At 50.1% G+C, this 12,975-nt stretch overlaps 1 protein-coding gene and 1 long non-coding RNA gene across 5 annotated transcripts in view; one reads left to right on the top strand and one right to left on the bottom strand.

The window, feature by feature from the left end:
- The window catches only part of LOC131812032 (uncharacterized), a 113,442-nt gene extending 100,667 nt beyond the window's left edge, over positions 1-12,775 (top strand). The window contains exon 3 of the long non-coding RNA XR_009346244.1: positions 12,634-12,775. This is a non-coding gene — a long non-coding RNA (uncharacterized LOC131812032). The remainder of the gene's footprint in view (positions 1-12,633) is intronic.
- The window catches only part of GGTA1 (glycoprotein alpha-galactosyltransferase 1 (inactive)), a 52,894-nt gene that overhangs the window by 16,427 nt on the left and 23,492 nt on the right, over positions 1-12,975 (bottom strand). For all 4 annotated transcript variants that reach the window (XM_059141014.1, XM_059141013.1, XM_059141015.1 and 1 more), the window contains 2 exons: positions 9,880-9,995; positions 3,598-3,686 (listed from right to left, as the gene is read on the bottom strand). In XM_059141014.1, the coding sequence (XP_058996997.1) occupies positions 3,598-3,677 (80 nt within the window). In that variant the 5' untranslated portion in view covers positions 3,678-3,686; positions 9,880-9,995. The remainder of the gene's footprint in view (positions 1-3,597; positions 3,687-9,879; positions 9,996-12,975) is intronic.

The raw sequence follows: 12,975 nt of genomic DNA, 5'->3' as shown, positions 1-12,975 counted from the left end.
AAGGGGAAGTAGGAAGAGTGTTCCAGACAAAGGAAAAACCATGCAAAGGACTTGAGGGGAAAAAGGAGGCATTGAAATGTGCAAGGAAGTGGAAGAGAAGTAGCCAGAGGCCAGACCTTGCTGGGACCTACTGGGGATTTCGCCGTTGAAGGGTGTTACATGAACTGAAGAAGGTCGCCAGAAAACAGAGTGCAGGGGTGTAGGAGTGAATGTGGGTGACCAGTTAGGAAGTGATGGCCATTGCCCAAGCATGACTCAGGGTAGCTGAGGAGGTGGAGGGGAGGAAGCTCACTGACTTGAGAGGCATTTGGAGGGGAACAGTGACAGAATTTGTCGCATGCGTTACTCCACTGCTCTGCGCAGGGACGCTGTGCCCCAGTGCTAAGCTTTGCTTGGCCCCTTTCCTCTCTGAATAAAGGGAGGACAGCCTTGTAGGAAGAGTTCAGGCACCTCCCTTGACTCAACCCCTGCCTGGCCCCAGCTCCCTCGTCCCTGAAAAACACAAATGACTCACAGTTGTTGCACTCTGCCAATGCCCCTTAGCCTCTTATCCCCTCCCTCTGCCTTCTCCTCCTGTTGGGTGTCAGCACCTCCTTGTAGGAAAAAAAATCATGCTCTCTCACTGCCGATGGTTTCCTCCTCTGAGCCCAGGACTCATGCACCACACTCTAAAATTTCTTGTTCCTCTACTCATTCTGATAATATTCATAATAGTGAATGCTTGGCCAGCCACTGTTCAGCATATGTCTAAGCAATTGACATATATTAACTCACTGAACCCTCACAATAACCCAACAAGTAGGTTCTACTCTTCCTCATTCTACGGAGGTGGAAACCAAGGCACAGAAGCATTAGGTGATCTGCCCAAAGCCACACTGCTAGTGAGGAGTAGAGCCGGTATTTGAACTTGGAGAATCCAACTCCAGATGCTACAAGAGGTGGAAGGGGGAGGGGAATGAGGATGGGACCCACCTCTCAGGTGGCCACCTGGCACTCAGGGCACCAATTTCTAAATTCAGCTTTGCTACCCTGTCGCTTCTCTTGACTAACCTCTCCTTCTCCTCCTCACCCTCCTCTCTCAGAATCTTTCAGCATCTCAACAGTCACCGTGATACCCACAATGCATATATGACATTTCCCACATGTTCATCCTTAAACGCACAGCTCAAATGCCATCTCTTCTGTGCCTTTCTTGATACGATCCCAGCATAGTGCCCGGCACCTAGTAGGTGCTCAATAAACAGTTGTAAATCAATGCAAAAAATAGATTCTCCCTCCAAGCCAAACATAATCAATCTTAGCCTTCTTAACTCTGCCAGTTCCTTTTCTCTACCCTGATAGTCTTTCTCTACTTCTAGTGTCTTCCTGCTCCATCTTGACCATAACCCCTTGAGTGCAGTCAGTTGATGTGTTCCATTTAGTTATGTCAAAATCCTTTTTAAGCTCAGTGCTGTGCACCTGTCTCAGGTTAGGGCCCTCAGCTCCCCCCAAACCATCACATGGCCAACTCACGAGGTGGCAAAGGATCTGCTGCCGTTTACACCTCTTGCAGACCCTCATTAGATTGCTCACACTGGAGGATGATGTGCCCAGAGTCCGGGTGCCAAACCCTGGTCCCAAAGAGCAGCCAGAACCTGCTCTAGTTACTGTTCAGCCAGTGCCCAGCGCTGCAAAATAAACCTGTTTATGGGAGGTTGGTGCCAAAATGCACACTGGGGCTTTTGGCTCCCACATTTTAATTTTGCAAGCTGCCCAAAATATGGAAGTACAACTCTGGCTCAGACTCAAAACAGCAAGCTTAAACAAACAAGCACTCAGAGGCAGTGGGTTATCCGCACAAGCATCGAGACTCGGGGCAGGGACCCCACGGAATGCTTGTTCTTCTGCTGGGAGTCTTCCAGCTGCTCAAGCTCTTCCTTCTGTTTGTCAAATCCCCAGGTCCTATTCTGCCCTCTGGAGCCGATACGATGACGACGATGATGGCAGTTAGCAGTTACTGAGTGCTTATTAAGTCCCAGGCATTGCCCTAAATGTTTTATATACAATGACTTATTTAATCCTCCCCACAACATGCCTATGAGGCAGGTACTATTATCACCCATTTTTAAAGAGAAGGAAACTGAGGAACAGAGTTGCTGAGTAACGTGCCTGGGGTCACAGAGGTGGTACATGGTGGCAGAGGACCAGTTCCAGACAAGGTAGCTCCAGACTCCTCTGCCCTCGAGTACCCAAGGGATCCCAGGCTCCCTGCACTCAACTCTGAATCCACTCATCTTACTAAGTATCCCCAGCTCCCTCAATTCGAAAGCTGTGGGTGTAGACCCCTTGAACTTGATCACACTCTAGCTTGTCTTGATTTTATGAAAACGAGCTATTCAGAATGAAACAGAGTAATGCTCCACAAGGGGCTAGATCTATGCTCTACTCCGGGGAATAACAGCTCCATATTCTGGGGAGTCCTCCTCCTACTGATATTCTTTTTTTTTTTTTTAAGATTTTATTTATTCATTTGACAGACAGAGATCACAAGTAGGCAGAGAGACAGGCAGAGAGAGAGGAAGAGAAGCAAGCCCCCTGCTGAGTAGAGAGCCAGATGCTGGGCTCAATCCCAGGTCCCTGGGATCATGGGATCATGACCTGAGAGGCTTTAACCCACTGAGCCACCCAGGCGCCCCTCCTACTGATGTTCTTAAAGGCACATGTCCTTTTTTAGTAGCCAAGATGGTCCTGCTGGCTCATCAAATTTTAGGATTTCAGAATTAAAAGAATTCAAATGTTAATCCAGGCTGTCATCTTTAACTTGGGGGCTCCTAAAGCACTCCGCCATGAAAATAGCAGTAGTCGTGCCAACACAGCTCTCCCTGCCCATCGCTGTATGGTGGACTTTTTGGATCAAGACGGAGCTGTCCCAGTGAAGTCAAAGGCATCCTGCATATTTGTAGCTGTTTGCGGAGACTTCTTTCTGTTAGGAATCTCTCCAGCTGGAACCTCTGAGACCATTTATTTTCCCAAAGCACAGAAGCACGTATATTTGGGGTAAATCCATGGATGAATGTGAAAACCCAGAAATGTTTAATTCATTTTGCTTTCCAGAGTTAACAAAACAAAACACCCCCAAGCATTGCAGCCAGGCACAAATGAATCACCCACCACTCGGAGTGGATTTTATAGCAAAAGTCAACAACTCTGAGTTGCTCCTTTAAGCCCTGAAAATATTTTAGAATTACAAAATTCAGGGTGCAATTCTCATGAAATTCCTGTCTGAAATTTCTTAAGGTAATTCCCACAGCTCATTGCACAAATCATCTAAAGTCACATTTTGGGTTTACAATGGCCTTGCTGTTTCTGGATATAGCCTACCCGGAATGGCAAGGTTATAAAAATCAGGACATTCGGATTGTAGCAGGAAGGAAGAGAATTTTGCTCCAAGGTACTTGGAGATCTAGTGATTTTAAATATAGTCCAGGGCTTGGGATACAGGAAGGGTGGAATCTGCCTTTCATTGTTTCAGTTAATCTCCATTTCAACTTCAACCTGGTGACTTGGCTGATAACTAAGAGATTCAAGTCAAAGGTGGACACCGCACTCCCCAGTTACCTGTGGATATATTCCCAAAACACAACAATCACAGTGGAGACAACCAGCATTGACAGAATCACTTTTCCTTTGACATTCATTATTTTCTCCTGGGGAAACAAAAAAGGAGAAAGGAAGAAATGGATTAAATAAATGCAAGGTGAGATACGGTTTCTAAGCAAGGCTTCCACCCTGTAAGGGAAAATGTTTATAAATATTTAACTAGAGCTAAGAAGTGTGTTCTACCTTAATTTGAGCAGGCTTGCAATGGCAGATTGGGCTCACTTAATGAATTGACTAACTTAATGAATTCCCAGTGGGGAAGGAGCCTAAGGCCACGCTGGCGCTCAGGGGGAAAGTGTACTCTCTGACCACAGGTCCACCATGGACTTGGACGGGTGAGGGCGTAGCTATAAATGGTTCCCATGGGCTCCGCTGCCTCCTGACTTCGACTGTGGGAAATCATCCCTTCCCTGGCTCTCTGCTGCCTTTGATACACTGACCACATGCCCCATCCTCAGGATAACCCTGGTCCCTTAAAGTCTAGGCTCACCCACTTCTCAGCCCCACCTAGCTTTTCCCCACCATGCCCACAGGCAGTCAATCAATCAATCCATCCATCCATTGGCACACAATAGGTACATAAATATGTCTTGACTGCTGCATGAAGTTGTGGTTAAAGAGAGACGGGGAGCTGGGTGGGGAATATCAGATTAGAAGTCCATTAATTCCAGAGGTCAGGGAAGGCCTCTCACTGGGGAGGTGACAGAGCTTCCCAAGGCATGAAGACAGGGTGCAAAAGGACAACAAGTACAAGAAAAGTCCTACAGCTGGGAGCGAACAGATCTAGATTGGGACTGTGGCCACCTCTCATGAGGTGGCGATGTCTTCACTCCCAGAGAAATGTGGATCTGGGGGCCAGCACGAATGCACATGGAGCTGGGGAGCCCTGACCGTGGGGTAGGTCCTCAGGTCCTCATGCATAGCTCCAAAAACCTCTGAGAATGAAAAGTCTTTTTTTTTTTTTTTAAAGATTTTATTTATTTATTTGACAGAGAGAGAGAGAGATCACAAGTAGGCAGAGAGGCAGACAGAGAGGGGGAAACAGGCTCCCTGCTGAGCAGAGAGCCCGATGCGGGGCTCGATCCCAGGACCCTGAGATCATGACCTGAGCTGAAGGCAGAGGCTTAACCCACTGAGCCACCCAGGCGCCCCGAACCAAAAGTCTTTTTAAATTCCACTGGCCTCAGGGCCCTAACTGGCAGAAGGTTCTCTATAATCTTTATCCCACTTAGTGAGACTGTTTTAAATGTTTCTTTCCACCAACATTCAAGTATTTTATTAAGTGACGCTCATGTACTAGGGTGTTGCCTAATACATGATATATTATCCACGCCCCCCAAATTCTGAATGCCAACATATTTGGCCCTGGAGTTTCAGTAAAGGGATTGTGGCTCTCTAATTGAATTGGTTTCCTCATCTTTTAAAATGGGGATGAAGGGCGCCTGGGTGGCTCCGTCGTTAAGCCTCTGCCTTCCGCTCAGGTCATGATCCTAGAGTCCCGAGATCGAGTCCTGTGTTGGGCTCCCTGCTCAGTAGGAAGCCTGCTTCTCCTTCTCCCACTCCCCCTGCTTGTGTTCCCTCTCTCGCTGTCTCTCTCTCTCGCTGTCAAATAAATAAATAAAATCTTATTTAAAAATAAAATGGGGATGAAAATGGTGATGACAAGAGACGGAGTCCACAAAATGCTTCTCCCTGCGCCTGGCACTGTAGAGATGCTCTCCCAAAATGCCAGTTCATAAAATGGGCCTTTGGGAGGCTCCAGTGAGACCAGGGGCCATGCCTGGTACTTAGCAAGAGTTCAAAACAAATGTGAAGAGAAAGGGTAAGACTGTGTTGTTTAATAACAACAAAGTGCAAATAGATGCTAATGAGGGACCCTAAAGGTTTCTCTATCTGTTCCAAGCCACAGCCTGAGGAAGACTCCTTGGACGTGGGATGCAAGTGGGATTACACTGACCAAGCCCAAGCCAGGGGCCCTGCTACCAACACCCCGCGTGTGCGGAGGAGGTGACCACACTGCCACCAGCCCCCCGAGCTCCACCAGCTCCTCCTGCTGAGGAGCCCATGCTGACTGTTTCCCAGTGTAAGAAACACCCACACTCTCGGGGTGCAGAAGGATTGCTGACACTTAACCCCGGGCAGCGTCCCAATCAGACACACCTCCCCATCGCCTCTCCAAATATGCGCAGGCTGTTTGAATCCAGAAGCTAGCATCAGAGGCAACTCTGGAAGCCCGTGCCTTTCTGAACTTCACTGACGGCTTGAACCTGATCATGGCCAGTCATCGCTCTTGCTGGAGACTTACAACCAGAAGCTTCGCCAGGGAGCCAATACTGTGTCCTTCAGCGAGGCACTTGAAATGGGTGTATCTGTGCTTCCTGGAATTTGGGATCCAAGTCCCCGGGGGAAGGGAGGCTTGGCAAGGTAGCCACTCATCTTCTAAGACATTTTAATTTTTCTCTCTGGACCAAAATAAGGCCTTTGGCAGTTGATGTGGTCTACGAGTCCTTCTCTTGGGTTTCTGTCTCAGAATTTTCAGAACTGGATAATTCTGAAAATTGGTGGTTGGCTCTCTTCCCCATCAAGATGGAAATGTGGGATTGCTTCTGAATTCCTTCATTTAAGGGGTAGAGAACAGAACTGGGCTGAAAATTGCTACCCTGTCTCATGTGGGGAAATGGGGCTCCGGGCCACCCTTTGAAAGATTCAACCAGGTCCAGTTCCACCGAATCCCCCCACCATCTCCTCTTGTCACACTTGTGATTTTTTTCCCCCAAAATGCTTCCAACCCCGCACACGGGCTGCCCCTGGGCTCCTCGTAGAGCGTGGCCCTCACAGCAGTTTCCATGTGACGTGTTGGATGGATTTCTCCATGTGGCCCATAAATTAATTCTTCCCTATCACCCCCACCCTGTCCCACACAGAACAATACACACACACACACACACACCCCTGTTGGATAATCTCTGGAGTTCTACCCCACTGGGGCTAAGTAAAGGTATTCCTTCTAACCTGAATTCCTCTCTGAAAGGAATTCTGGTGGACCATGTTTTCTTCATCTTGTCAGGGGGGTAATGTCTCAGCTGAGTAACAAAGCACTCAGAAACTCTGGAAAAGCCATTATCTCGGGAGCACAGGAATCGGGCAGAGGGAAACCAGACCTTCCCACAGGCTAACGAGCCTCCCCTCTGCCTCTGATTCCTCCCCCAAACCCGGGAACCCAGCGGCACGCTCCCCATGAGGCTGACCCCTGCTAGTCTTAAGTCACTTCTGGACTATTGCATTCAACGAAGAGACTCCGAAAGGCTACAGGTTAGGTAGTGACAAGTATTGCAAACCAGAACAAAGCAGGTGGGAGGGTAGGGGAGGGCAGAGGAACCGACTGGGTGCGCATGACCTTGGGCAAAACCCTCTTGAGTCCTCCACATCTGCCACGGTAATGTTTAGACCCAGCACTCCAGGTGGAAACTAGGCCAGCGGGAAGACTGGAATCAGCACTCCTGGACGCATGCCTTGAGCAAGTACTCAGAGCCTCTATTTGCATGTAAAAAATGGAGCTTTAAACATCCTCCTCCAGGGTTCCTGAGAAAGGACTTAAGGGGACTGTGTCTAAGCCGCACGTTGTGCCTGGCCATCAGCAAACACGCCGCAAATGCAGCCATCATGATAAGGACTCTGTTCCACGGGAGAGTTTCTGTATTTGTGGCTCTGAAGTAGAGCTCTTGACTTTATCTGAGAGAGGAGTCTGAGTCCTTGGAGGCTGTACCATACAGAAGAGCCAGGGGGAACCCACCCCCACCCCAACAGATGACTGAGGCTCAGGACCCCAGGTTCAGGACCCAGCTACTCAGCATGGTGCCCCCCATCCCCACCCGGTGCTCAAGGTGGGCGGGCCAGGAAGGTGGGGGCTAGAAGTCTCACTCTACAAGGGCAGCTCCCTCACACACAGGGAACTCCTGCTGCCATGGCCTAGGGGGATTCTTTGCTGTGACAACAGAATGGTGGGGGCACCAGCCACCATGCGCTGAGCACAGAGGCTAACTTAACCAGAAACTAATGAAGCTAGTCCTCCTTGCAAGCCAGGGCCAGATCATCAGGGTGGGGAGTGGGTCAGGAAGGCCTGTATGTTTCCTGAGGCAAGGAGTGCTGCCCCTATCTGGAGGATGGTTCCAGCTTTGAGCATTGTCCTGGGGCTGCAGGTGGGGCCGAGTGACTGATCCCACTCCCCGCATGCGCACCTGGGTCCCAGTAACAGCCTGCCCCAGGTGGACCTGGTTGAGCACCCAGGAGCTGCCCACCTGAGGAAGGACTTTACCCAGATGCTGCTCTGCGCCCTGCCCAGGGGTCACAGTGATCCAGGTTTCATAGCCACCTTGAACCCCATCCCTAACCCCTCCAGGGTCAAAGAGCTGGGTCCTCTGAGGGAGAAACAGCCAAGAGATGTACAGATGTGGCACCACTAAGTTGTGAAGCTCTAAGAAACGTTTCTGAACGCTCAGTAACAAAAAGTAATGTTGGTTAACCGTGCCAGAGGCCAAATGGATTTGTTCTTTGTCTCGATCAAAAATGATACTGCAAAATCGTTGTCAGATAAAGAGGCAGTCTAAGACTATGCAGACTATGACAGATGCATTAGGCAGCTAAGTAGACTAATCATCTTTCTATGATTTTCACATCATTTTATTATGATGTCGTTTCCTGGATTTAGTCCTATTTGAAGTATTTGTCAGTGTTATTTGCTATGTTATCTCTTCTCGTATTCTAATCTTCATTTCCATGCTAATACTGTACTCGCAATTCTGAGTTCTTTTTCTTGAAGAAGGCTTGGAAAATGAAATAAGCTTCAGGCCCTTCAACACTTGGATGTTTGCCCTCTGAACTAGGCCAGGCCCTGGGCCAAAAGTCTTACCAGTAGTCTCTCAGATGCATCTCATAACGACCCTGTGAAGTCACTCTAGCAGCATCCCCGTTTTAAAGATAGGAAAATGGAGGCTCAGAAAGGTTAAGTAACTTGCCCATTGTCACACAGCACAAAGTGGCAGAGATGCGATTCAGGCCCAGGGAGTCAGGCTTCAGTGTCCACCCTTTTGATCCTCTTTTCTCAAAAAGCATGAAGACTGATCACCTGGGGCTCTCTGACATATCCTTTCCTCTTGTCTCTCTTGATAATCACTTGAGTCACAACGGACCCAGAGCTGGCCACTCACAGGCTGGACTCCCTGAGGGGCCGGCTTCTCCTGGGGCCAGCCGGTGAGCACCGGCTGAGCAGCGCTGCCATTTCTAGGTTCCTCCCGTGTGCCCGGTGGGTCCTTCCTCACCCGCTCTACCTCGCTCGTCCCTCATCGTGGTCAGAGTAGCGGCTTCTAGCTGAGCAAACAGCTTTAACACAGACTGAGGTCACTGCACTCACCCAGAAGGGGAGTCTGAAAAGCAGCCCCTCTGTCTCCCAGGCCCCGCTCTCAGTAGAGGAGGCTGCCTGGGGGTGAGGAGGGGAGAGGGCCCCTTGATCTGAAAACCCCGCGGCAATGGTGGGTGTTACACGGAAATGTTCCCCATTGGAAGAAACATGGAACAATCTGTGTGTGGGGGGAGCTTACAGAAGGCTGTTTCCAGTGATGTTTTCCATTATGAGGCTCAGAGTAAACACAGGCAGAGGAAATGAAGAGTCAGGTCTCAGACTAAACACAGGACTAATTGTCGCTCCAGCCACCACAAACGGAACAACCTGTTCCCTGAGGTACCTCTTGTGGTGCCTTTTCCTGAATCCCCTTCAGGAACTCTTAAGGCCTGGATCCAGCAAGCCTGTCCCTGCTGCCTGGCCCAGGAGTCACCATGCCAGGGTTTTCCCAAGAGAAATATGGCAAATGAAGTGTGCAGTGCCGTGGGAGGGCTCTGGGTCTACCCACAATGCCAGCCCCGGGCCCTCCAGCCTCTGCACAGCCCTTGGAATCCTAGAGAGAAAAGCCTAGGCCGCAGCCACGCTAGCCAGCCAGCCAGCCAGCCCCTGGGGGAGCAAAATAAAGAGCTTACAGTGAATCCCTGAGCCAGCGTCCCACGGCTCCAGCTTCTAGAGCAGGAAGGGAAGACTCTGTCTTCTTCTGGGACTGCTGAGGGCACCAGCAAGAGGTCAAGGGGAGAGCAAGTTTCCTCCCCCAGGTGGGTCCATGCCTCGGAGCCTGCTTGCACCTTCCCCAGTGACCCCAACAAGGCAGAAGCAAATAATTTCAACATTTCACATACCTCATCGTCTGCTTCTCTCCCCGCAGAGTAAAAGGCAAAACAACAAAGTTCTATTGAGCTCCGCTCTGCAGAAGGAGGCAGGGCTGGGAGGAAGGGAAGGTGCAGCCTTCCAACTCCTGTCAAAAGAATAAACAGCTGTTTCAGGAAGAGGGGGGTAGACGGATCCCGCAGCAGCCAGGGGCTTTGTTCCTTGCTGGCCCCGGGAAATGGGCTGTTTATCAGGCCTCGACTCAGAGCTACATGCCAAGGCAGAGATGTTTCTCTTTGGGCCCACGAGTGGCCGGGCCTCCTCACCCTGTGAAACTACAGGCCCAAACTAAGCCTAGTGTTGGAGGATAGAAGGCCACCACCTTGAGAGGAACCTGCAGGCTGCTCACATTGCCCACTCCCTGGCAAAAATGGGAACTGTTCTGAGCCCAGAAGTCCCCAAGTGACTACTAGAATAAAGAGCCAATGGAGAGGTTAAAAAAAAAAAAAAATGCAGGGGTGGGTGGACAAGGGGGAGAGTCCTCAACACTCTTGTCGAAATGCTACCTAGATGTTCCTCAAGGTTAAGCCTCTCCTCCACATCTTTTGAACTTCGGAAGTTGTTTCGTTTGAACACTATTTTTACAGAATGTTATGAGATCTCCCGCATTGAAAACCGAGCTATAAGAACTTTAAAAGGTCACTGAGGCCCAACCCTGCTCTTTGGCTGAATAACCAAATAACCCTTCCTACACCCACCTCCTGCTCCCAAAATAGAACTTTCCAGCTGGAAAGGACCTTAGTGCAGTGGATTTTCAAACACTGAAACAGCTCAAACTTTTATTAAAAAACAACAACAACAACAAAAAGCCCACAGGAAGTCATTCTCAGAACACCGCTATGCAAAACAGCACACAGAGTGCTTTGGCTGAGGCAGGGAAATGAAGCTCAGAGCCCCCACGTCCCTGTCCCCGCCCCAAGCTCCCCCCCACCCCGCCTCCATTCCAACCCTCCTGAGGGGCCCCACATGCCTCCTGGGAGGACATTCTGGAAACCCCAGACTTGGGAGAGGGGACCAAAGTCCAGGAGTCCAGTCAAGTCCAGCCTCTTACTGCTGTTCTGAACCAAATTTCACACCCCCTGTTCAGGGGGCATGAGCTGGTTGGCCACAGTGTTTAGGGTCTGGAAGTCCCAAGAATGTGCTTGTGAACAAAGGTGTGCCTTGCAACCCAGTCATTGTGCTCTAGATCTGAATACAAAAGAAAAAGCCTGTAAGCTCACCAAGAGACACGGGACCGGAACATTCATAGCACAGCAAAAACTGGAAACGACCCCAAGGCCCATCCTCAGAGCGGCTCAGTCCTGTCCTAGAGTACGATTCTGCACACCATGATGAGAACGAGCCACCTGCAGCTGCTAAGACTGACAGGGTGACTCTCACACACAGAAGGCCCAGAGAAAGGAGTCCTGGGTGAATTCATTTATTTAAAGTTCAAGAACAGGCAAAACCAACCTGCAGTGCTAGAAGTTAAGGACGGGGTTGGCTGAGAGTCGGAAAGGGCCCAGAGGAGTTCCTAGGGGGCTGGTCCTGTTGCTTCTTGGGCTGGGTAGTGGTTATACAGGTGTGGCCACTTGGTGAAACTTTGTCATGAATGTGCCTTTTCCATTTACCTTTACTGAGCACCACTGAGTTCCCTACTAGGGTCCAGGGATGATCTACTGCATTCAATGATCCAGAGACCTGGAGCCATGGTCAATGCAAACAGGAAAGATCACAGAGGCTGGAGGCTAAGATAAACTGGTCCCTTTTCACACACAAGCACTTCTCATAGGCCCCACTTCTCAGATGACAAGGCAGCCCCTCCTGGTGATCCTCAGAATCACCAACAGAGTGGTCGGAACAGAAGGAGGCTCTGGGAGCCTCCGGGATTTGCTCAAGGTCCCCAGCTGGTGAGTCCAGGGCTGCTCTTTCTCCCCTGGCAGCCTCCATGAGATGCTCTGCAGGCCGTGGGGTTAACAGGCTCCAGGCTGGCTAATAGCAGCTTGACTCAGTGTGCGAACCCGGAAGGCAGAAAATTCAGCTCTTAAGGTTCTGGTACGGTCTTCCTCCTTCCCCGATCTATGGTCATGCTCAGACTCTCAAAACAAAGGAGCATACACTTGTGGTCACTCCTGGAATTGAGAAGGAAAAAACCCAGCAAATGAGCCTCGGGCCATACAGCTGTGCTGCTCGAAGGAGGCCAGAGGCCACCCAGGGAAGAGCTCAGACAGGGCCTGGCCGGGGTGCTTCATCTCCTCATTCATGGTAACTAGGGCCCATCTGGTCCTGGCCGCCCATGGATCTAGGAGCTAGCAGCGAGCATGCGGTAGCTGTCCACCGGCCACACCTCAAGGCAGAAGATAGCGGGACCTCAGAGTTATGGCCAAAGTGTCTGCAGCCCAGGTGTGGAAGGCCTGGCCCAGCACCCAAGACCACTTCTGGCTGGGAAAAATGAAGGTCAAGATCCCACCCTGATTATCTCTGCAGAGGAATGAGGATTAAGCGTCCGTGACAACCCTACAGACCAATTGTTTGCAAGCTGGGAGTGTTCATTTAGGGCAGTCACAAAAGACATTCTCGCTTGGGAGTGACACAGCAAACTAGGTTACGTGAAGTACATGCTCCTTCAGCTTTGCTTAAGTGTCACCTCGTTGGGGAGAAATTCCTAGATTTAGAATGACTTTCTTTTTGTAGGTTCCTTATTTATCTTTTCTCTTTTTTTAAGATTTTATTTATTTATTTGACAGAGAGAAAGAGAGCACAAGCAGAGGGAGAAGGAGAAGCAAAGCAGACTCCCCACTGAGCAGTGAGCCTGATGCAGGGATCGACCCCAGGACCCTGGGATCATGACCGGAGCTGAAGGCCGACGCTGAACCCACTGAGCCTCCCAGTCGCTTCTGCTTCTACCAGAACGTCAACTCTGTGGGCAGATACTTTCATTTTCATCAAAACTTTCGTTTTGTACCAAAGCAAAACAACAGCTGATGCTCTGTGCATCTCGTGGGCTACACCGCATGCGTCGCACAGGGCTTGGCACCTGCGTGTTCAGTAAATGTTAACTATTCTAAAAAGTGGACGGCCGTGATCCG

This window comes from Mustela lutreola, chromosome 12 (assembly GCF_030435805.1).
Source record: "Mustela lutreola isolate mMusLut2 chromosome 12, mMusLut2.pri, whole genome shotgun sequence".
NCBI lineage: Eukaryota > Metazoa > Chordata > Mammalia > Carnivora > Mustelidae > Mustela > Mustela lutreola.
The sequence above is the reverse complement of the archived record's forward strand: the minus strand, read 5'-3'. Positions and strand labels throughout refer to the sequence as shown.